Source organism: Vigna umbellata, chromosome 9 (assembly GCF_029865625.1).
Source record: "Vigna umbellata cultivar VRB3 chromosome 9, Vumbellata_1.0, whole genome shotgun sequence".
NCBI classification, from domain to species: Eukaryota; Viridiplantae; Streptophyta; class Magnoliopsida; order Fabales; family Fabaceae; genus Vigna; species Vigna umbellata.
In genome coordinates this window covers 5,218,201-5,244,361 of record NC_142173.1, presented here as the reverse complement: position 1 = coordinate 5,244,361, position 26,161 = coordinate 5,218,201, and the positions used below count along the sequence as shown (strand labels likewise).

Here is a 26,161-nt window from a genome sequence, read left to right as displayed (position 1 = left end):
AGAATCTGATAATGGAAAATGAGAGAATGATAGTGTGAGATGGAAGGTGGCTAGAGGAGATCCTTTGGGATTCTATAGCCTTGACTTTCAAGGGAACTAAATTCTGGAGTTCTCTCTACAGAAAGTTTAATTCATTATTCTCAAAAGTATCTTATAAGAGGTGGTGACATGTCTATATATAGGACTAAAAATCTTTCCTATCTAGCACATGCCTAACACCTTTTACACATGCTTTAATAAAAGTAAAAGAAATCCTACATTGAACTAATTGAGCTTGGGCCCAAGTCATCATCAATTAAGTCCATAGTTTGTCAATCTTGGTTAGAAGCCAAGAGCAGCCAGTCCCAAAATCACCATATGGGAAAGATAAATGTTATTTCAAAAATTTAAATACAATTTGTAATTAAATGGTAAAAAATTAGAAATAAAAACAAAAATTAGGAATTATAACTAATAGTCGAAACAAATAGTCTTACGCTAAGCACACACAACACAATAACTAGACAAGTTGAAAAATAAAAGAAATATGTAAAGAGGTAAATATTCCAGTTAGAACTTAGAAGACAAAAGAAAAAGGTAGGATAAAGAAAAATAAAAGACCACTTTATATCAACAGTTTGGGGGTAAAGGCTTCAAGTCATAGTCGTGACTCCTGGAACACCACTACATTACTATTGTGCCACTATAGGGAGTTATTAATAACAACGGGGGAATAATTTACATGGAACAAACAAGTTATCAAGTTGGTTGTATCATAAATCATGTCTATATATTAACCCTTCTTGATGGTTTTGACTATAAGATTTACTTCACCTCTAGTGGTTAGGCTATCCCCCACCATATGTACTCTGCCAACAGGGGCTTCTATAGATCTTCTTCATGCATACCCAACCCAACCCCATTGGAACTTCTACTGGTCCTCTAAAGGATGAGAAAGAAATAAGGAAAAAATGTAAAGCCAATCTACATCATTGTATGACAGGATAGACAATCGGAAAAAGGACCCAAAGGAAAATACAAATGGACCCAAAGTTTGGCATGTGTATTTGAGAAGAGGCAAGAAAGGAAAAGAAAAGTATGAGGACACTCCGTATTAAGAAAGTTAATGGATAAGGGAAATACATGTGGGATAGAATATGAGAGTGGGCTGAGTGGGGAAAATCAGTTTTTTAGGGAAGCTTCTTTAATTCTATAATCCCAAGAAAATCATCAAAATTAGAACCACGCAAGTCGACAATCTCCAATGGATAAAGAGAACCTAGGAGTGTGGCAATCCAAACGGCAGTGGCGGCGATCAATGGTGGTGGCTACGACCAACGGTGGTGGCGACAATGGTGTCAAACGAAGGTGCGACAACAGTTGCGAACGATTGTTGGGGGCTTAGTTCACGCGTAGGTAGCGACTGTGGATCCATGTTAGTTGGGGACAATGGTTTTTTGGCAGCGACAGCAATGGCGGAAGAGGCACGGCTCGACAACGGTGACAATGGCGGAAGAGGCACGACGCGACAGCGGAAACAAACCGTGGTTGGAGGCAACGATGAAGGAAAGATGAAGAAGAAGAAGCCAATGTTGCGGTGGAAGAAGAAGAACGGTGGTTGTTGTGCGCGTGAATAGTAGTTAAGTGCGAGGAAGAAGAAACACAAATGAACAGTAGGTTAAGTGGCTGGACTTAACAAGAGATACCAGCTCGATTATCCAAAAACCCGAGGCAATACACTCATATGTCATCGGTTATTACTGAAACCGATGCGTAAAGTGCCAGAAGAAAAATAAAAAACAAAAAGGAAATGACATTTTTTAAAATACCTTAAACTTATATGCCTCGTTTATATCGAAAACCAAAGCCTAATAGCATTTGTACAGCGGATCTTAAACTGAAGCAGTAGCTCTTGGACAACACAACACTTACTACTTCGGTCCTTTGGGGAACCGATGTTGTATGGCTGACGTGGCAGAGGGATGTTCAGGGTGTTGCAGGTGTGGCAGAGGGCTTCTACCTCAGTTTTAGGTGCAACCGAGGGAGTATCTCCATTTCATAAAGTTGTCCAGCCGAAAAGCGAGGCGGACAGTTGGAGTTTTATGCTTCGGTTTGCTATGAAACCGAGGTTATAACAATTTTATGCTTCGATTCTTGTCGAACCAAAGCGTATAAGTTCGTTGTAATTACAAAACTGTTACCGCATTTTTGATAGGCATCGATTTTGTCTAAACTAATGTCTATTATCCGAGTTTAAATGCAAATTTTGTAGTAGTGATAGTTTCAAAAACTATAAAAATTCATAACTAAATATTAACTTAGTTACACCTTTTAACCATCTTTGATTCCCATGATCTTAACTGTTAACTGGACCATGTTAATCATTATATAAAACAGTTTAATTTTTCATAAATCTTATGTATTTAATCTCTTTTGTTTCTCATTTTCCATTTTCCATAATCAAAGCACAGGTTATTCAATTTTCCCTCGCTCACTATACTTCATCATCGTTTTCTATCTCTTCACCTTCAACTTTTGCAACAATGGCTACATCTACTGCTGGTTCGTTTTCTTCTTCTCAACATATTAGTTTTTCATTTTATGTTTTTCTTCTCCTAACTCTTGAAATTACTAAAACTGTGATTGTTTTGTGCACCATTGAAGAACCCTCATTGCAGGGAGATCATCCGGAAGTGATAGAGGAGTATTTGAAAAATGGCCATGCCAAATGCATTGCCTTCAATCCTTGTGGTAAACTTCTTGCTGGTAAATTTCTTACTTACCCTTTTGTCTTTTTGGTTTCTTTCAGGTTAGAGTTCTTTCTTTCCAATTCTTGAACATTGAAATCTGCTTCTAGAAGCAAAAGAAAAGTGATTCTTGAAGGATGTTTTAACACATGGTATTTTTTCTTGGGTTGTTTAATATTTTTACTTTCGATCTTCTGTTACTTTTATATTCTCTAGCAACCAATATCACGTGTGTAGAATAGTGTCTGCTTCACTTTTTCAAGATATTTTTACCAGGAATTCTGTTGTGAGAGTGTTATATATGAAGACTGTAAAAGTGAGCAAATTTTGTTTCTTGGGTGTGAGTATATAAATCTTGATTCTCCATTTTAATTTTTGTAATTATGTTATGTGAAAGTGGAGCATGATTTAGTTTTAAATTTGTACAAGTATGAGTAGATAAGCTATTTACTGATACTGAGTATCTCTTTGTGATTTATGCAGTAGTTCTTTGTGTTGATGCATAGAGTTACTTACATTGCATAGCATGTGCCCACTATTTGCTTGAATAATGTGCTATATGAACGTAATAGCAAATGTAAAAGTAAAACTTCTGTAAATCATTGATTGGAGGTATTGTATACATTATAAACTCTCTCATTCTTGCTTTGATCAATTGATTCAGCTGGGTGCATGGACGGAAGGTGCGTTATCTGGGATTTTGAAAGCAGGGGCATTGCTAAAGAGCTTAAAGATGAAGAATGTTCATCTCCAATAAACAGTGTCTGCTGGTCGAGGTGTGGTAATCGAATTCTTTTGTCTTCTGCTGACAAGTCATTGTTACTGTGGGATGTGAAGAGTGGTGATAGGATAAAAAGAATAGTTTTAGAACACAGCCCTCTACAAGCTCGTCTTCATCCACGTTACCCTAATCCAGCTCTTTGCTTGGCATGCCCTCTCTCACGTCCTCCAATGATTGTTGACTTGAACACAGAAAACACAACTTTGCTTAAAGTTTCTCTCTTGGAGAGAACAGAAGAACCAACCCCTCCCTCACATAACAGGCGTGTTGAAGGAACTACTTTATTATCACCAACTCCTACGTGTTTTAACAAGTACGGAAACCTTGTTTATGTGGGAAACTCAAAGGGGGAAATTCTTGTAATCAACCATGTAAACAATGAGGTTCGTGCCATGATTCCTATCTCTAGTGGTTGGGAAGTGAGGAACATTGTGTTCAGCAGAAATGGACAGCACCTTTTAGCAAATTCAAATGATCGAGTAATCCGGATATATGAAAACCTTCTACCTCTGAAAGATGAAGTTAGAGCACTTGATGATCTGAAAGAAAAACACAAAGGCCTAAAAGCTGTTGAGAAGTTGAAGGCCGTAGGATCAAAGTGTTTGACTTTGATCCGGGAGCTTCAAGATTCAACCATGACTGTTCACTGGAGATCACCCTGCTTCATTGGCAATGGACAGTGGGTTGCTGGTGGTTCTGCTAGGAGAGGAGGGCACCAGATTTTCATATGGAGTGTAGTTGGAGAAGCGAAAATCCTTGAAGGGCCTAACCAAAAAATTGTTGATTTAGCATGGCATCCTGTGCGCCCTGTTCTTGTATCTGTTTCTTCAACTGGCACTGTTTATATCTGGGCCAAAGCTTACACAGAGGAATGGAGTGCATGTTTTCCTGATTTCATAGAGATTGAGGAAAACCAGGAGTGTGTAAGATGAATTTGATATGAATTCTCCTGAGTCTGAGAATGTAAGGTAGTGTGAGATGATCATGCTGATCTTCTTTTCTTTCCTTATCAACTTTTGGTTAGTTCTAAGTCTCTTAGAGAGATAGAAATAGAAGTGTACATGTGATAGATGACATGATATGACAAAAAGGAGATAGAGAAAAATAGAAAGTTTCAATGGGTGTATATACTCTGTACATGTATCGTATTTCTTGTCTTTGCATCATGACATTTTGCATTTTTGCATTAATTTTACAAATTGGAATTGGCCTAGGAAGAATTATTCATATTTATATATTATAATTGAATTTATTTTTAGTCAAGGTTGAAAAGAAAATTTTGTAAGAAAAAACGTAGTAAGACATGTTAACTTGCGTGTCTAGCAATGTGTATAATAAGAGAAGAAAATAGAAAAAGAAAATTATACAAGTTTTTTATAAGTTAATTGCTTTATCAATATGCGTTCATTTAAATTTAAATAAAAAAAAAATCACCTATTGATGTGTACATTGATTTTAATTTTTAGAAAAGTTGGTTAATTTTTTTTTCTTTTTCTATGAAATGAAAAGGAATGGAAACTAATTGAAATCTTAAATATAATTTAGGGATTTATTTGAATTTTCTTAGATTTAAAGACTATAGTTTTGTAATAAGATATGAATTTAGGTTTTAAATTGATTATTTAATCGATTTCACAAGATAGTATACACTCTTGATGCCTTGTTGAAAAAGACTTGGTGATAGCGTTATTTTTTATTACGTATGCATCAGTTAATTGACCTCATTTTAGATTGATATGCCTAATAGATGAAACAACGTTAATTTAGGATCTTTTCCTTCTTTATTGCAAATTCTAGAATTCAAGAAATCATATCAAATAGCGAAACTAACTTAAAATGACTTTTAGACTATGAAGTAATCAAATAACTTCAATGATGATTTTAAGATTAAAATATTGGCTTGGAACTATTGAGTTGAATCCATGTTATTGTTATTTGTATCATTAATCGAGAGGACACACTTTTTGTTTTTATTTTTTTAATAACTGTTATTTTAAAACTTAAATAACTATTCATAAAAAAATTACCTATGCATATCTATAATAAAATTATAAAAATTATTTAATTTTATAATTATGTATTGTATTCAAATTAATTTAATAATATTTTTTATTTTAATAATTATTATATTATAATAATAAATGTTTTTTGTTATAAAAAATAAAAAATAACATCCATACATATAATATTATGTTTTTATTATTTTTTATATTAAAGTTTAAGTTTAATATATTTGTGTAAAATTTGTTATTCATGGTTCATTTAACAATGGTTTTGGAAATGAAAAAAACACAGTAGCAATTTATAAATAAATGCAACTTTTTTAAAATGCTTAAATAATGCAACTTTTTTACAATGTTACTTGAAACTATCGTTGAAAGTCAATTGTTTTTTCAGAAATGACAACGGTTATATGTAAGATTATCATTAAAAATAAAAAATGTTAACAAATGATGACTGTCAAAAATTGAAATCTTTTAAAAATGACTTCATTTTTTCATAGAAGTTTGGAGTTAGACCTCGTAGGATAACACTTGTGTTTTGTTTTTGGAAGACAAAAACTTTACTATGGCAGCTTCTTTGGATATATCACATTACTATGGCAGCTTCTTCTGAAATAATATTTTATATACTGTCTGTCGTGTACTACTCACAATCAACTATGAAATGTCCCTATTTAATAGTTTTATTCTATTAAATAGATGTTAGATTGCAAACATTGTTAAAAGTCAAATAAAATAAGATAAATTTTGTATTTATTTATGTATTATAATTTATTTAAATTTTAGTTAAAATAACTCTTCAACTATTATAAAACTTGTCATGTTTGTTTTACTAGCTAGTTGTTTGTGTTAGTGAAAAAGGAAAAACATATAATATAAAATGACTTTAAATATATGTGTATATGCCAAAATTATATGTGAAAGATGGATTTATTTAGCTAAAGAACGAAGCTTGTACGAGGCATAAACCCCCAGTGCCAAAACCAGAACCGTTACACTAGTATACAGTAGCACATGCTTATCTTCTTCATTGAACCCTTTTATCATACTTGTCACAGCTTGTGAAGCAGTAGCAGCCACCTCCTTTATCCCAATCCTTTCTGATGATCCAATATCACCAATTTTACTATTCATTTCCACTTTTTCTTTGCCCTTTCTCTCACCAATTTTACATTCAATATCACCAAGTTTACCACTCCTTGTGATGGAACTTGTCTCATCCATGACACCTTCATTTTTTCCTTTCTGGGGTGGTTTTCCTGATACAGAATCATTTTCACTTTCATCCTTTGTTTCTTTCCTTTCAACCCTTTTCTTTTCACTGCTTTCAAAACTCACTTCTCTTTGATTCTTGGCATCTTGTGAAACTCCTTCACCCTTTTGAGGAACAGAATCACTTTTTGGTGAAGTTAAAGCCTCGTTAGCTTGTATTTGACTCTCAACTATTGATTTTGGCTCCTCACAGGTTGTCATTATTTGACCTTGCATTTTCCTTGGTATGGTTACCTTTGGCATTATAATGCTAAACATTTCTCCTTGGAACACACCCTTTAGCTTGTTCACGTCACAATTCATAGGAACTGCATATGCAATGTTGAAGCGGATTGATCTATTATCTCCAAGTGATCGTCTACCAAAAACCCTAACTCTTCTATAATCATACTCAAATTCAGCACCTATATCATCCTCTGCATAACCTACATGAAAGCCAAAAAATTCATGAGCACGTCAAGGGGAACAAAATAACAGTTACAATATATGATCTCTTATTACATGAACAAATTTTCCTGTAGAGATTTTTTTCTAAAAACTTAATAAAATCCGTGAGTTTTGATATAATTTATTGCACAAAGGTATCTGCTCCACAATATTACAATGATAGCTTTTTTTACTATTTGATCCATAAATACTTCTAAGATAAAAAAAAAGTGATGAGAAAATGAAGCAACTCTAATTTATATGAAAAAAAAAACGTTTTAAAAATTAATTTATAAATAAAATAAATATAATTTGCAAAAAGAGTTAATTTTAGCTATTTTTCTTATTTCTCTCTCTTAAAATGTTGATAAACAAGTTCGTTAGGGTTACATAGCATATGAAAAATGATAGTTGATACATGTTTTTTTTTAAAGGTAATTTAGAGAAAAAAAGAAAAAGAAAAACATGGTTTTTGTGTATGATTTAAATTAGCCATACAAACCAGGAAGATGAACAAGCAGGGAATGTGATTCAGCGGTCTCCTCTGTTTCTAATTTTGGCTGCCCAATTCTCATTGTTAGGTTTGATTGCAATTCCATCAATTGCTTTTTTGTTTGTTTTTGGGATTGAGCTTATTGATTGTAGGGTTATATGTATAACTGACTATTCAAGATTTGATGAGAATGGATTGCTGAAGAAACAATTGATTCCTTTTTGACTGCTGAATATTATGGCATGATGAGTTAACTTTGAATTTCCCTCTAGCTCTTGGTATAACTTCTGGGATAAATAAAGTTCAAATTCGTTGTTTGGGTGATACACTTTAAAAGTCTATAGCAATATGGTGATATTTCATGGAAACGAAATAAAAAGGAAAAGGATATAAAATATATGTAAGACTTGAGAAACACAAGTTTAAAGCATCTTGTTGGAATTTTGTGAGTCAAACAACATTTTGGTTGATGGAGTCAAATAAGTTAAATAAAAATATATCCATATCCTATTTTTTAGGAGAATTTTATACATTATTTAATTAATTAGATTTAGTAGGTATTTCTCAAAGTTGGTTACAAATCTTGTAGTTTAAATATTTAGTGCTTATGCTCAATAAAAGATATTAGTTTCCCTTCATTCTTTTGCCTCTTAAACTTTAAAACGCAACAATTGGTATCAAGAGCAAAAAGGATCTTACGGGATCTGTGATATAACCCACAAACACCTACAACCACAAAATAGTCACCACACATAATATGGAATCTCAAACATCCTTTACTACTGTTTTTGTACCTGTATTTCATGGACAAAATTATCAAATGTGGGTTGTCAAAATCACTACAAGAAAAAATTGAATTACATACAACCAAAATCCGTATATAAGACCCAAAATCCGTATATAACACTTGATTACATACGACTTACATACGGACAAAAATCCGTATATAAAACTGTCGTAGCTACTTTATATACGGATATATCCGTATATAAATTATATACGGATATATCCGTATGTAAATTATATACGGAAAAATCCGTATATAAAATCCGTATATAAATTATATACGGATAAATCCGTATATAAATTACATACGGAAAAATCCGTATATAAAATCCGTATGTAAATTACATACGGATAAATCCGTATATAACTATAATTTTTTAAAAAAAAATTAGATGATCTCACATTCATACCCAATAACTAATAGTTTCATATACTGATAAAAATAAAATAAAACTACAAAGCATAATCAAACATAATCCACATTTTCCAACATAATGTTTGAAAGTTGTTGAACAAAAATAAAAAATTCCCAACATAATCCACATTTCCTAGCTTAATCAAGTCTGAAAAAAAAATGTTTGAGAGAAGTTCAACAGAAATAGAAAATTCCCAGCATAATCCACAGTTCCTAGCTTAATCAAGTCTGAAAAAAAAGAAACGAAAGGAAAAGCAATGTCAGGAAAAAACAAATGAGTGAAAGCTATTAACATTAATTGTATACGTAAAAAGACAAACACAATTAGCAGTAACTGTGAAGACAAACACAATTAGCAGAGTGAAGAATGATACAAAGATAGTCTTCATTGAGCCGAAAAAATCATAGTCATCAGAGCAAAACAAAAAGCTATAAAAGATTAAACTGCATTTTACATAGACCACACATTTACCTTAATTTTACAGTCAAAGTTAAGTTCCTAAATTTAATACATTATAAATAACTTAAGTACATTGATTGACAGAAATATATATAGAAACGATCAAGCCTGTGGTTTGGCATTAACCACCTTCCTGAAAATCACTCAATCACCCACACATATATAGAAACGAACAAACCACTCAATCAACACATCCAAAAAACACATACCAATTTTTCATCAAAAAGTCATAGCAGTTATCTTGAGTGCAGCAACCAGAGCTTGGATTGTTACATCCAGCATTGGGGCAGTGGAGGCCTTGAAGGATCAACTGGGGGTGTGCAGGTGGAATTATGCCTTGAGATCACTCCAGCAGCATGCCAAGACCAACATCGGATCATTCACTCAGACCAAGAGCTTGTCCTCTGCAACAAAGTGCCCACTGCCAACAAAACAAGCAACCCAATCAACCTTATTAACACCAAAATATGTTCAGAGTTTGGAATTTCAAAATAAATTGTGAAAGAATGATTGATTGCCGATGATTTTGAAATACACACAAGAGCGGGACATGTAAAATGGACACAAACCTCAAACTTCAGGTGACCTAGAAAATGGACCCAAGCAATGTAAAATAAAAAATATATGGAAATTGAAGAACAGTCAAACATAATCCCACATTCAAGTTCTCATTTTTCGCTCCCCGTAGAATAGAGCAAAATTGAATAAAACAAAAATGTATATGTCTGCAACAACTATAATTGCCAACAAACCCAAAGACAACAATCATCCATAACACAACACTGTCAATTACAATAGCAAAGACAATATCTTTTTAGCAGATCGAGAATTAGGTGAAATGGGAACGGTGCTGTACCTAATGACAAAATTCAAGACATCATTTAACAAGACAAAATAAAATAAAAAAATTGGATGTAAAAAAAATTACAGTGACTATAAAAAGAAAATTTAAAGTTATGAAGGCTATTTAAATTTTCAATTTAAGTTTTCTTTAATTTTGTTTTCCTATCCATCTTTTCTAATCTTATTTATCTTAGAATTTTAATCATTTGGTTACAAATATTTACTGTTAAGCCTCAAGTGTCAGTGTTGACTAATCCTATATACATGCAAATTAAATTCAACCAATAAAAGACCATAAAACTGATTACTCCCAAGAAAGTCATTTTAAAGAAGTAAAATAAACTAAACTAAAACATTTAGTAAATAGTTACCTTTTTAAGTATCTATAGAATTAAAATTCTTGATTATGATAGATATTTTGAGGGAGAGGACAAAACTCATGACTAATCCCTATAAAATTATTTGTCTCTTACTATTATCAAAAAGATATTTGATGTATATTAAAAAATATTAAATAGATTCTCAAATCTGTAATTGTTCTCATCCTTACATTAGGCATAGAAAGAATGCAATCTAAATCTTGCACATTCAGATGTATGACATGTTGAATCAAACTAAAACTAATTTAAATAACTTCTCCATTTTACACTGGAAACTTAGATATTCAAATTTAGTTCCAATAGCGTGAAACCAAACACATGTCCAATGTAACAATCTTTAAGTTAACGTTCCTTCAAACTTTTTCCTCATGTACATTCAACTTAAGTTACCAATGTCTAGTAAGAAAAGTAACTTCATTGGGAACTAACCTAGTGGAATCAAAGGAGAAAGTTGTAAGAAAAAGACAGTACAAGGAAGTTACATTAATAAGCATGCGGGATGAACACACTAGAGTTGAGTAATCACCACGCAATTCTCAAAAGGCACAACCTCAAAGTCCTTAAATTATACACTCCATATAACAGAATAAGTAGGTGTTTTGGTTGTTGTGGTTGGTGTGCGAAACTTCTAACAGGACCATTTGGGGGTCATGTGGATTTTTTCTTTTTCCCCTTAACTGTCTTTCACCATATTCTATGTAAATAATTGATGTGGAGTGGTTTCAATTGGACACCTACACATATATGAAGTGTGACATTTTCTTGGGACCAAATTCATCACAGACATTATTCTCTTCATTTCATAAAATAAAAATGTTTTCTAACTTGTTTGGCTGGATTTGAGTTTGAGGTGCACACAGTTCTATCAACTATTAGTCACAGGGTGATGGTCATAAAATAAAAACTTCCTTTTTCCTAACCTAGACCTGTATATAGTAGAAATTAAAGTTTAGCTAATGGGTACGCATTGATCAAACCAGTCCACCATCCAGCACCACGTCAAAGTGGGAAGTAAGGCATGGTGCATGATGACATGAAAGAATCACTTGTTGAGAAGGCAGCCCATGAGCATCAATATGGAGAGCACGGCCTTGGGAGCCAAAATTGGTCATGCACATGTGGAAGTATAGGAGTTCAGCACATGGAGAAAGGATGATGTAAAGAATAAAGAATGAAGAAATAAGAAGCTTCATTACACAAATAACAGAGTAATCACCAGACAAAGACAAATGCATCCAAAACCCTTCTCCCAAATTCATCCAAAACCCTTCTCCCAAATATTTCAATGTATTCTATAATGTTTTATTTATAAATAAATCCATCACTTCAGTATCCCTAACCCTATTTTTATACCCTATAAACTAATCACATATATACAGGAAGAACCTAAACCAGTAAACACAGAATGAAGGTGTAATTACAACTACCACTGGAACACCAAATGATATCACTGGAAATCTCAAAACCCAAACCAATACCAATTCCAAACACAAAAATGCATCAAAATAAACAATAGTCTTACAATTAAAGAAAAAGGCTTCAAAATTACATTTAAAGCTTCATTACCAAAACTTACATGAAACTTTGATTTGTTTGTAGAAGTTCAAGTATTCCCCTGAAACACCTAATGGATAGTAGTAGATAGGCAGTTAGATACACTTATACTTGAAATGGACTAAAGAAAATAAGGCACAGATATCAAGTAAGGCTGAAAAAGGTAAACAACCTATAGATATTATGATAAAAATATAAGACTCAACTTATTGTAAACAATAAGTCATATTATTAACCAAAGAAAAAAAATATTGTTAGTCAAAACACAATGATAACAATGACAGTAGAAAAAAAAAGTGAATAAATTATGTAAAACTGAAATGAAAACACTTCTAGCTTTAATTTTGAACATCTCACTCTCAACTTATCCCTCCCGCTGCCTCCACTCTCGAATCCTGGACAAAATAACCATCATTAGTAAAAAAAAAATTACTTCTGAATGAGAAACATGTTTGGAGAAACAAGCTTCGAAACTGAGATAAGATTATACTTAAAGTATGGTATCAAAGGAACATCAGTTTGATAACCCCATTATGTGTGGCTTTATTCTTTATACTTATAGGTCTCAAACAACCCTTTTCCAAAAACATGCCCAATCCAAACCATATTTAACAAAGTAATTAACTAAACCTAATATGAATGCACTAACCTTGGAAACCCTCGTAGGAGGTGAGAAGATGCAATAGTGGTTATGGAACAATAGCCCGGTCACACAGCGGCTACGGTTTAAGCTTTCACGAGTCCAACAACCTCAACCTAGCTTCTTCTCGAGCTCGCGAATGTCCTCACCTCATGACTCTCACAGAGCCTTCATCGTCGTGATTGACATCACCAAATCATATTTTGCGACTTCATTTGTCCTCGTTACAGCCTTTTCCATCGATTACATCCTCATTTTGGCACTGTTTCACCGATTCAGTCGTTGAATCGTCCTTTTCCACCGAACACGCGACCTAAATCGCATTTCTCACCGAACAATCTTCCTATTTTTCACTCCGCTTCAAATCCTTTCCGCTCCTGGAGTATCCTCGCGAACCTAGGGTTTTCCAGGCGCGTTCCTCCTCTTTCGAGTTCTCTTGCTAAGGCCCTTCATTGAGAAGCTTCGAGAAGTCTAAGGAGCATCTTCTATAAAGAGGGTTCTTCGTTGAGAGAGCAGAGGAAATTAAGACCTGGGGCAAGAGGGTTTCTTAATACAAATACTATATAATTTTTTTTAATTAAATCTTTTCCAGATCCGTATGTAGTTTCGGTAGAAAAGATTCACTTTTAATTATACACACGTTGAGGCCACTACATAAATTTCAGTCTTTATAAATCTTTCCCGCCACAACGCGCCTTACTTACATATCCACATACGAATTATAGATAAATAAAAATCCGTATATAAAATCTATATATAATTTATTTTTCTAAATCCGTATATAAAATCCGTATGTAATACTTACATTACATACGGATTAGAATCCGTATATAAATATTGGTAGGTAATTTCAGTTTTTCTTGTAGTGAATGGAAGCATATCTAGATGCTAACGATGTAAGGGAAGCAGTAGAAGAAGATTACGATGTGCCTTCCTTGCCAAATAATCCTACGGTTGCTCAAATGAAAAGTCACAAGGAAAAGAGGCTTTGAAAATCCAAAGCCAAATCAATTTTGTTCACAGCCTATCTCCAATCATTTTCAACAAAATAATGACGTTGAAAACAGCATATGAAATCTGGAATTTTTTGAAGGAAGAGTACGAAGGCAGTAAGAGAATCAAAGGAATGAAAGCTTTGAATCTGGTTCGAGAACTTGAGATGTAGAGGATGAAAGATTCGGAGACAATAAGATTATGCGAACAAGCTTCTCGGCATTGCAAACAAAATACGTCTTCTTGGCACTGATATTCCTGATTCTCAAATTGTTCAAAAAATACTTGTAACAATTCCAGAAAGATATGAAGCCACATTGACTTCCTTGGAGAACTCAAAAAATCTTTCTACTATTACCTTGGTAGAACTTTTCACCGCACTTCAGGCTCTAGAACAAAGAAGACTCATGAGAGATGAATGGCATATTGAAGGGGCTTTGGCAGCTAAATTGCTGAAAAAAAAAGTTAGGAAGTTTCAACCACAAAAATGATAGCAAATCCTCTCATGTTTTTCCATCATGTCCTTTTTGTAAGAAAAACAATCATCCACATACAAAGTGTTGGTGGAGGCCAGATGTAAAATGTCATAAATATGGACAATCAGGGCATGTGGAGAAAATCTGCAAGTCATAAAACAAACAAGACAATATACAAGTTGTTGTTGAAGAAGGTGAGGAAGAAAAACTTTTTTTTCTTGCTTTGTTACTGCAAGATCAACAGAAAGTTGGCTAATTGATAGTGGTTGCACGAACCACATGACTTACAATAAAGAATTATTCAAAGATCTTGATGCAACCTACAACACAAATGTCAGAATTGAAAATGGAGCAAAAATAGCAGTGAAGGGCAAAGGAACCATCAGGATCAAAGGTTGCACAAGTTTGAAATTAAGTATTGATGTTATATACGTTCCTGAAATTGATCAAAACTTGTTGAGTGTTGGCCAACTTCTAGAGAAAGGCTATAAAGTTATATTTGAAGATAAACCTGCATGATTAAAGATTCAGATAATAAAGAATTATTCAGAGTTCAAATGAAAGGCAAGAGCTTTGCTTTGAATTTGATTGATAAAGAGAAGTTTGATGTGCACAAGGTTGAAGACAACATGCAGGTACAAGGGTTGCCTGAATTGAAGGAGAAATCACCTGTATGCGCAACTTTGCAATATGAAAAATAAACAAGGTTACTTTTTCCAAAAGACAAATCTTGGAGAAGGAAAAGAAATTGCAGGATGTCAGCGGACCTAAAAAAACCCATCTCTGAATGACAAAAAAGTAAAGCTAGTGGGTGTTAAAGTTGGTGAAAGTCAAAATGAACTAGAAAATGTGGAAAAGCCAAAAGAACAACTACAAGTAGATGAAAAAGTTACAAAAGATTGTAAGGGCGTGCAAACTAAGCAAGAAATTGTGATCGGGACTTACAAATATGAAGGAACTTTAGATGATACGGTCAAGGACAAAAAAACTTAGTGTATGCTGACTTTGAGTCAAGGAGGAGTTTGTTGGAGTTTTTTGACTCAAACAACATTCGGGTTGAAGGAGTCAAATAAGTTAAATAAAAATATATCCCTATCCTATTTTTTAGGAGGATTTTATGCATTATTTAATTAATTAGATTTAGTAGATATTTCTCAAAGTTGATTACAAATCTTGTAGTTTAAATATTTACTGCTTATGCTCAATAAAAGATATTCGTTTCTCTTTTATTCTTTTGTGTCTTATACTTTAAAACCCAACACATCTTAACACAATTTTGAATGTTTAATTACTGGCATTCATGTTGACGTGGGTTATAACAGTACTACTTTATTCCTTTGTAATTAGTTTAAAATTTCATGGTTAAAAAAAATTGTCATCATATATAGGAAATCACAATGATTTTGTGTAAAATCATGGTCGAATAATGATACAACCTATATTATTTAGAGAGCATTTTGGTCAGTTGGAGAGCGTTTCTATCACTTTGGTCTACTTTGTCTTCTTTCCCTTGCTTTTAGTTCTTTCATGATCTTGATGACTGTTCTAGCTGATCAACCTCTAAGTTTGTCCATTCTCTTAGATGTCTTGACTAGTCAGTCCATACTATACACTAACTAGATACGAAGCGATTTGCAGTTAGGTATAGTTTGATTGTAGTTTGTTGTTGTCATTCGAATACCGTGTTCATCTTGTTGCATTAGGCTTAGAAAGGGACCGTTCTCTTATAAGTTAAAATTTGTACCAGTAAAACTTTCAACTAAATGAGATATTTACCGCTTGAGTGAAAAACTGACTGTTTTAAGCCACTTCAACATTGTCAAAACTTTTATTTAAGCAAAAACCTCATTGTCTTGGGTCACATAAACACCACCAACACTTTATCTTAAGAAAAGACTCTTTGCTTGAGCCAAAAGGTTCTCACCCTAAGTCACATCAACGCCACTAACGTTTTGCTTGAGTGAGAACCTCTCGTTTGAGCACAAATGATGAAGATATGAAAGTCAAACATAAAGAAAACCTCCATCTTTATCTTACAAATACAAAATACCCTCATCAAATAATTACATAACCATAAAACTTTAATATGATAATCAATAAACATCCTAAGACAAGCTTTTCATGAACATAATATTATCAAACAATATACAAGCAACATGCTTTCTATCAAGAAAAAAATTTCTCAAACAACAAACAACATGCTTTCTATCAACAAAAAACTCTCAAACAACAACCATCACTGCAAACTCAAAATAGTTACTATATTTGAATATTAACTTCTTTAATCTAGATTCCTCGATTCCTTTACTCCTCCAAAATGTTGTATGCTAGTCTAACTCCTTCTTTAGTCAAAACCTAGACAAAATGCAACATACCCATCCCATATTTATTAAACCAAAGAAATCTAATATTTTTTTTCTAACACCTTTAAGAAAAACAAGAATTTATCTTTCTTATATACAAATTCTTATCAGTATAAATCATTCACTACAAAAAAGGAGGGCATTACCAAAGGCCAAAAGCCCTCGCAAAATGCCAGAAGCCATCGAAAAATGGTATTTACAAACGGCTTATCGACGACCAATGAGGCCTCGGTAAATCCCTTGTCGCTAACAATTACCGAGGGCTTCTGCCGTTTGGTAATTACTGAGGGCCAGAAGCCTTCGGTAATTACCGGGGGCCAGAAGCCTTCGGTAATTACCTAACGTGGGTATTTACCGAAGGGCAAAAGCCTTCGGTAAGTTGGAGGGAAATGTAAGAGACAATTGTATTTCTTATGAAACCAACAACATAAACAGACCTGCATAACAGTTTTCAATCACAAACAGACCTGCATAACAGTTTTCAAGCACATACAGACCTGCATAATGTGCATCTCAAAGATGCAATCATTGATCAATATCCATAGAACATCCATTAATCCATAGAACATGTATTTATAGTTAAAACATCAAACAATGTAACATAATGATGTTCTAACATCCAAAGTCATCCAGTTGATCTAACATCAAAATGATCTAAACTCCAAATGTTCTAATATCCAAATGTTTCTATAACAAGTAATAACAAAATGAAACCAATAATGTACATAGTTATCATCAAAATGATCTTCATCATCCTGCTCCTCTATTGATGGCTGGACTGGTGTGGGTTGGACTGATGAGGGTTGGACTGATGAGGGTTGGACTGATGTGGGCTACTGAGGGGCAGCGGTTGACGAGGAGGGTCCTGGCTGGCTCGGAAGGATATTTTGTACGTCCTATGAAGTTTCAGGCAACACTCTCATGACCAGGGCCTTAAAGTTTGTAAACTTTGCTCTCAGATCAGTGATTTCCTGGTCACGTTGCTCTAGTGCCTACGTGAGGCGGAGAACGACCTCGTCAGGAGTAGTGGTGGAAGAAGAAGGTTGGTGCTTCAGAGTACCTCCTCTCGATGTTGTATAGTTTGCAGCAAGTTGTCCTGCATCGTACAGTCGACCCTTTTTCTTCCCACCAACGATCTCGACCCAGCACTATGTCCTACGTATGTCGTCTTCTACATTACTGCCATCATCCGGTGTAGGAGCTGACTCATGTTCAGATCTAACCTGTGAAAGTCTCGTAGAAAATTCTTCCTGTTGAAACATTAAAAGCAATGTTAGGGAATGATATAACATAAATGAAAAATTAGTAATAGTAATAGTGTTATTTACTTACATGAGTCTTCCGAGATCTTTCATCAACAAATTGATTAGTGCCCTTCCTTACATGAGTCTGTGCAAAGACCTCATCAACATGGACCGCCCGTCCTAGAGCTTGTGCCTGTAACATAATTTACAATTATAAGTGTACATATGAAATAGAAAATACATAACTTATATATGAAAGAAAAAGTTATGTAATGAAATTTTACCATACGAATGACATGCTCATGAATGGTTATTGACCCACCAGTATGCAGGGTGCCACCCTTTTCAGATGCTCTATTTCTCTACTCCTTGGCACACTTATTGCGAAACTCTACTGTACTCCAATGAGCCAGTAAAGAGTTCCAAATTTGTTCGCCCAGCCAGTAAGGGCGCTCTCCTGCATTGCGGGCATCCGTAAACATCTCTGACAGCCGATGAGATGCTTTCATGTGAAAATTTCTGTATATCTGTGTTTCATGTTCAGGTTTCCACTACACCTTCATCTGTAACATTAAACAGAACAAACATTGATTAATGAACATACTAAAATAAGAGGGACAATTAGTTTAATGGATTGTTCACCTGAAAGCGCTCCCAGAATGGCTTTCTGTCGTCATCAGGTATTGCTCCCCATGTAGGCCATGGACTTAAAAATTGTTGCTTAATTGAACGTGTGATGGCCTGGGAAGCAACCCTAGATGGAATAAACCTGCATAATAAAAGTCATTTCAATTACAGTAAGGTATAAACATCAAATTATATGAAGAGATTAAAATCTTACCCTTTACCATACGGCTCAATCCATGGTCGATCATGGAGGGGCGGGTCAAGACCTTCACCATCACCACTTGAATCTGGATCAGCAGATGGTGTGACAGTCTCAGAAGGCGGTATACAAGATGAGGAAGGTATAGAAGTAGGGTCAGGGGGAGGAGTGGGGGTTATAATCGCAAGAGGAGGAAGAGGGTCTGCTGCAGGGGTAGTAGAAGGGTGTGCTACAGGAGTAGGAGAAGGGTGTACTGTAGGGGTAAGAGGCTGTATTGTAGGGGTAGGAGGAGGCCCCACAGATGATGTATCGGGGGCAGTAATGGTAGGTAGTCTAGCAGGCACCCTAAGTACATACTTTGGTGTCTGTCGTTGCCTCTTTTTAGGCCTTGCTACCCCCTTTCCTTTATCAGGACGTTCTGAACCTTGTCCTGTCATTACTGCATTGAAATGGTTACAAATAAAGGGAAAAAAAAGGATTGAATAAGGAAGGATCAATGGTTTTTAAAGTCAATGTATAAATAATTGCATACAACTTTTAAGATAGTATTTTAGATAACTCTATTCAAATGATAGTTCAATTTGCTACAATAGATGTCCAACATTCAATCGTCGTCATCATGATCTTCATCTTCATCTTCTTCTTCTTCATCATCGTCATTATCATCATCATCTTCTTTTTCTTCATCGTCATCATCATCATCATCTTCTTCTTCTTCTTCTTCTTCTTCTTCCTCTTCTTCTTGTTCTTCATCACCTTGTATTGTTGCTTCTAATTCATCTCCATCACCATCAGGGTCGTCCAATGCGGTTATACGTTCAACTTCAATAATTTCTTGTGGTTGTGACATTTGGTCAAGTTGGTAGGCAACATCTTCCTCAACCTCATTTGATTCAATGCAACCTCTAGGCTTTGTTTGTATTGCTACGGCCCAACCACGCTTGTCAATATTGCGAAATGGTGGATATTGAACATAATAAACCTGTCTGACATTAGTTGGTAGAATGAAAGGATCAAACAGTCCATATCTTAATCTCTGGTTGAGTTCGACAATATTAAAGCGTGGATCAACTCTAGTACCAGCTCTAGAAGGATCAAACCATTCACAATAAAAAAGTACTACTTTGTTTGGAGAAGTAGTGTTGTTGTACTCTACCTCATATATTTTATGAATGATGCCGTAGAAATCATCATAACAACCCTCTGTTAGGCCCTTCACATACACACCACAATTTGATGTTTTCTTTCCTTTAGACCATTCATGTGTAAGGAATTTGTAACCATTGGTGAAGTAAGTGTGCCATTCTTTGACACATCTCATTGGCCAATTCGAGAGATGTCTTAACTCTTGAACTGTGGGGTTTAATGCCTGATTAAAAACCTACAAAGATACTAAAAAAATTATAAAAACAAGAGTCAAATTAACCGATTTTTAAACGTAGGAAAAACTACAGACCTGATTTCTAAACCAATGGGGAAACTCAGAGTGTATTCTAGCAGAAGTATTTCCTTCTACGACTTGCTCGGCGACAAGAAATGAGCTGGTACAAATGAAATTCATTAGTGTATAACAATTGTGTCGTTTAGGGTTTAGGGATGGATGATGACATACTCAAGGTACGACTTAACTTCACTGCAATTGATTAAGACATGGACATGAGCAGAATTGAATTCAGCATCAGTTAACCAATGTGTGAATTCTTTCCCTGCGGGACGGCCTGATTGTCGGAAAACTGATAATGCACCTTCACGTGGTTCAACTTTCCATTGCATTTCATTTCTGACATGAGTGGGGGACAACATGAAGTTTTTGAAATAATGTGAACAAAAATACGTTGTCTCTCTGTGCAAGTAAGCTGCACAAATTGAGCCTTCTACTCTAGCTTTATTTTTAACTGAACATTTGGATTCTCCCATAAACCTTTCAAATGGATACATCCACCTGTGTTGCACCAGTCCCCCAAGCCAAGCTTCATATGCAAGATGAATCGAAATATGCTCTAGTGAATCAAAGAATGCAGGAGGGAATATTCTTTCCAATTTGCAGAGAATAATTGGGATATTTTCATCCATCTTTTTAAGGGAATTCTCCTTTAGTGTCGTGCAACACAAATCTTTAAAGAAGTTACTAATTTCTATCAGTGGATTTAACACGTGCATTGGCAAACAACTGAATGCAAGAGGGATGAAAGTCTCCATGAATACATGACAATCATGACTCTTCAACCCTTGAATAGTACCGTTCTGAACATTGGCACATATGGACAAGTTAGAAGCATATCCATCTGGCATTCTAAGCTCCTTGATCCATCCACACACTATTCTTGTCTCGTCTTTTGACATGGTGTAATTTGCTTTTGGTTTAAACAATCGGTCGTTACCTTGCGCCTTCAACTCTAAGTCTTTTCGTCCACAATACAAAGGTAAATTTTTTCTTTCTTTCTCATTGTCTTTTGTCTTACCTATAACATTCATAACTGTGTTGAAGACATTGTCAAAGAAATTTTTTTCTGTGTGCATGACATCGAGGTTGTGTCTTAGCAAGTTGTCTTTCCAATAGGGAAGTTCCCAAAATATGCTTCTTTTAGTCCAATTATGCCATTCTCCAAACCCTTATATCCTATTCTGACCAGATTCAGTGACTTTTGGATAATATTTAACTCTTCTCCAAACGTGTGCTCCAGTCAACTTCGGCGGGGGCAAATCTGTTTCAACTTGCCCTTTGTGAAATTCCTTTTTGTTTCTTCTAAAGGGGTGATCAATAGGCAAGAACCGTCGATGGCAGTCAAACCAACTAGTTTTCCTACCATAAATCAATTGGAATGACTTTGTATGTTCCATGCAATGTGGACAAGCTAATCGACCATGCATGCTCCAACCAGATAACATGTCGTACGCTGGGAAGTCATTAATAGTCCACATCAAGGCTGCCCTCATAAGGAAATTTTGCTTCCTTGAAACGTCATACGTCCAAACACCATTCCATAACTTCTTCAAATCATCAACCAAAGGCTCCAAATAAACATCAATCAATGATTTGGTATTAGATGGACCTGGTATTATACACGATAAAAACATGCAAGGCTTTGTCATACACATCTCAGGTGGTAGATTGTATGGGGTAACTATCACGTGCCAGCATGATTATGGTGATGCAGAGGCCTGAATGTACGGGATAAACCCATCAAAGCATAGCCCAAGTCTGACGTTGCGCGACTCACTAGCAAAGGATGGATATTTACGATTGAAGTGCTTCCAAGCTTCACCATCAGAAGGATGACGCAAAAATCCTTCAGTTTTGTTACCATCATGCCATGTCATGTGTTCTGATGTTTTCATTGAAGTAAACTTTTTTTGTAATCTTGGAATTATAGGCAAGTAGAACATGGACTTTAAGGGAATGGGTTTTTTTTGCCTCTGGCCAGCATGGATCGTATGATATCGAGGTGAGCCACAAAACTTGCATTCAACCAACAATGCATCATTTTTGCCACTGTCATTGTCGTAGAATAACATACATCCATTAACACAACAATCAATCTTCTTGACTTCCAATCCCAACTTTGAAACACATTTTTTGGCTTGGTAATAATTCTTCGTCATAAAATTGTTTGGTGGTGTCAAATCTAACATCAATTTTGTATAAAAGTCCACTGCTTCGATGAGCACGTTCCAATTAGATTTGTCAGCCATGAGTCTAATGCACACTGATAATTTTGACTCAGTTGAACCTTTAAATACAGGTAGATTTGCCTTTGTCAGTAAATTGTAAACCCTCTGAGTGGTTTCATTTGGAGGCTCTTGATAATGACTATCGTTTTCTTCTTGTTCAGCATAGCGACGAAGAGCATTGTCGACCATCTCTTGCATATCGGCAAATTGATCTATCTCAGATGTATGTACAATAGTATTCAAACCTGATGCAAGCCACTTTTCAGCTGCAGTGGAGGTCGAAGGAATTTCTTCACCATGAAATGTCCAAACCGTGTAATTAGGCATGAACCCTTTTTGGTATAGGTGAAGTTTGACGACTTCATCTTTCAAAATCCTTCTACATTCGCACTTCATGCATGGACATCGAATCCCTCCATCAACAGCATAATATTGATATCGTCGGGCCGTCTCCACAAACTCTTCAACTCCGATGAAAAAGATTCCTTCAAACCTCTCCTTCCACTATAACAACGGTCGTACATCCATCCACGATGGTTGGGAAAATGGGCCATGTTCTGTGACAAGCCAAACAAATAAAAATTTAGCCAAAACAGCAACACTTCATGTGACATAAGTAATAAACCTATTACTACTCAAGTCAAACATGGAAGGCAGTTTCAACACTATTGTCATAGGCATTCAATAAGGGCATCCAAAGAGAAGTCCTCAGTATAGAAATGCCTTTGACATCCTAAGTGGTTGTGTATACAATTTGGGGGAGTCAATACTAACCACTTCAAGAACTTTGTTTCATGAATTGAAACATGTTAAAACTGATATTTAACTCAAAACCAAACTGCTACTCAAAATCACCTTTCTACTTCCCAAAATTGACTCAAAATTTGTGGAATTGGAAGTGATATTGTGCCTAAGCCATTCTGACACTTTGGTAATCATTTCAACAGTTTTAATTCATCAAAATACACTTGTTTGACCTCTAATTAGGCACAAAACAGAACTGGAACTCAGATTCACTTTGCAAGTTCCAAAAATGGCTCAAATATCATGATTTGACATACTAAATTGCATACAGGTCTTCGTAACTTCAGATGAATGGTTCTAACAGCTTTAATACATCAATTTGGACTTGTTTAAACTTCCAAACATCACAAAATCACAGCAAAACGAAAAATGACCTGCAATGACTCAATTTTACCACACTTTTTAAGGTTTAAAGTAGTGTGATTGAAATGCACCTCCAAAGTTTTATAAAATACCTACACTACCCCGAATTAAGAAAATTTTAATATTTTTTTTATTGCTGTCAGCACAGACTTTCCCTCTTACTTCTCTCTTGCATTTCAATTACAGTCCTCGCATCTCATTTTCTGGACTTTCTTTCGTCTCTCAATTTTTACACACATAGGCCACCACACTCATGCCTTTCTTCTTCCTCTGTCAAGCAGGCACATAGCCGCGTTTTTCCCCCTCCCTGGTGTGGATGATGTGTGATGAGAAGAGAGTTAGTAGAAGTGGTTGTGGTGGTAGTTGCCAAGGAAACTGAGAGGATGCTCTTGGTCGATTAAGAGTAAGAAATTTAAGAGAGAATATAATTGAGAGAGGAAGGGGTGAGATATAAATATGAAAGGAAGAAAAGCGAGAGTTATAAAAGTTAAATGAGAGAAGAAAAGATAGTGTTGGTTGCATGGTTGTCTACCACGGCCTGGTTGTTACGTGCTTGGCGTGTTAAGTTGGGAAAAGAATAAGGAAATAAGAGAAGCATGGAGGAAAGAATAGTAGAAGAGTATGGTCTGTGAGCTATGAGATGCAAGGGAATGAAGGAAAAGAGAAGAAGAGATAACGTGATAATAGAAACGAGGAAGAAGAGCATTGTGAGTGGTGGGTAATGTGGAACGTTGATAATATACGTAAATCTTAGTGGGAACAAATGGAAGAAAGAGAAGAATGAGGGAGGAAAGGGAGGTAGTAGATATTGGCCAGTTTTATACATGAAAGAGGAAAGGGAGTGATACACAAGTTGGTAAGGGAGCTGATTCTAGGCCCAAGAGGGTGTCTAAGAAACCGTTGGGTTGGGATGATTTCATTCATCATTAGTGGATTACGTCTGTTTGACCTTTTTGTCCAATACTGTTGGTTTTCCATAGTTCTAGAAAGAGTTGGTTAGGATTTGTTATTATGTTATTTGGCCTGCGTGCCACCTGTCCGAGAGAATATTTTGAGTCATCAGCTTATATGTTTGTACTGTGCATTGGAGAAGAGGGAACGAAAAAGTATTTCATTTCTTACCTTGCCTTTTCTGAGGAGGCAGCCTGACCTCGAATTCAGTGCTTTATATTTTTAAGTATCATTTAGTGCTCTCGTTGTTTTTTTCTCTATGGCTGAGGGTACCCGTTCCACGCTCCTTTCTAACAAAATCGATGAATTGCTTTCTCAGATGTCACTTTTTTCTACTCAAATGACCGATATGCATAATCGACTCTCTCTTTTGGAAACTCAGCATACCAGTCCTCCTTCTTCCCCTCGCCATCCTCACTCCTCCGATAATACCTCTTCTCAGCGCCACTTCTTGAAACTAGATGTTCCCCGCTTCGATGGTACAAATCCAGTAGGGTGGATATTCAAGATCTCTCAATTCTTCGAGTATCACAATACTCCGGAAGAAGAACGCATTACCGTGGCTTCCTTCTACCTTGATGGTGCTGCCTTAGCTTGGTTCCAGTGGATGTATCGGAATGGTCAGATCCTCTCATGGCCTCACCTCTTACAAGCTTTGGAAGCCAGATTCGCCCCCACTGCGTTTGAAGATCCTAGAGGTAAGCTCTTTAAGCTGTCCCAAACTTCCTCTGTTTCTTCTTACCTCACTGAGTTCGAAGCCACCGCGAATCGCGTCACGGGTTTGTCGCCGCCTTTCCTTCTGAGTTGCTTCCTCTCCGGTCTTAAGCCGGAGATCCGGCGTGATGTGGTGGCACAACAGCCTCAATCGTTGTCCACGGCGGTGGGCTTGGCCCGGTTACAAGAGAAGAAGTTGTTGGATATCTCCAGGGTGCAGCGACCTAGGCCACTCAACTCTTGGTCCTCTCCCCCGTTGACCCGCACCGTTACCGTCGCTCCACCGCAACAACCACCAAGAGCTTTTCCTCCCTTGTTGCCTACTCCTACCCCCAAGACTCGTTACCGCCAATTAACTGAAGCTGAGATGGCAGACCGCCGCGAGAAGGGGTTGTGCTTTAATTTCGATCAGAAGTATTCACGGTCGCATCGGTGCCCAGCTCGTTTCTTCCTTTTTATTTCTGAGGAAGATGACCCAGTCAGTGGCTCCCTTCCGGATCCACCGTTTTCAGATTGGGACCCTGAATTGGATACCTCACCTGTGGACTTGTTGGACCCTCCAGCCCAAATCAGTTTACATGCTTTATCGGGTACTGGAGCTCCAGAGACACTCCAATTAACGGGCCACATTGCACATCACCCGATCCGTGTGTTGGTAGACGGGGGTAGCACACACAATTTCATCCAAAAAGAAGTAGCTACTCGTTTGGGCTTGGCCCAATCCCCTACTGCCCCCCTTAAGGTCTTGGTTGGAAGTGGGGAAGAACTGGCGTGTACACAGGTTTGTCCTTCAGTGGAGTTATTGATCCAAGGGCATTCGTTCCACATTGCTCTTTACGTGCTTGATATGGGCGGATCCGATGTGGTTCTTGGGGCCCAATGGTTAAAGCAATTAGGGCCCATCTTAATGGACTATCAAACACTCACTATGAAGTTTGTATTCAACCAATCCATTATTGAGCTTAAGGGAGATTCT

The 26,161-nt window shown here is 35.9% G+C and overlaps 1 protein-coding gene, 1 long non-coding RNA gene and 1 pseudogene across 2 annotated transcripts; 1 reads left to right on the top strand and 2 right to left on the bottom strand.

The window, feature by feature from the left end:
* The first annotated feature begins 2,522 nt into the window (after positions 1-2,522).
* Positions 2,523-4,479, top strand: LOC124836683 (protein RBL pseudogene; annotated as a pseudogene).
* A 1,961-nt stretch (positions 4,480-6,440) lies between these two features.
* On the bottom strand, positions 6,441-7,783 carry LOC124836685 (uncharacterized). Its single transcript, XM_047311860.1, has 2 exons — positions 7,711-7,783; positions 6,441-7,207 (listed from the first exon to the last, which is right to left on the bottom strand). Exons 1-2 carry the CDS (start codon positions 7,781-7,783, stop codon positions 6,441-6,443), a joined length of 840 nt encoding a protein of 279 aa, XP_047167816.1.
* A 4,378-nt stretch (positions 7,784-12,161) lies between these two features.
* On the bottom strand, positions 12,162-13,277 carry LOC148192388 (uncharacterized). The gene is made up of 3 exons (XR_015781880.1): positions 12,789-13,277; positions 12,497-12,534; positions 12,162-12,209 (listed from the first exon to the last, which is right to left on the bottom strand). It is a non-coding gene; the product is annotated as an uncharacterized LOC148192388 (long non-coding RNA).
* Between the last annotated feature and the right edge of the window lie 12,884 nt (positions 13,278-26,161).

Bases quoted from the DNA above. Each gene is read 5' to 3' on its own strand.
- LOC124836685 (XM_047311860.1), bottom strand. From the start codon at position 7,783: ATGAGAATTGGGCAGCCAAAATTAGAAACAGAGGAGACCGCTGAATCA. The intron at 7,208-7,710 runs GTTTGTATGGCT...GCTTTCATGTAG, and splicing joins CCTGCTTGTTCATCTTCCTG to GTTATGCAGAGGATGATATA.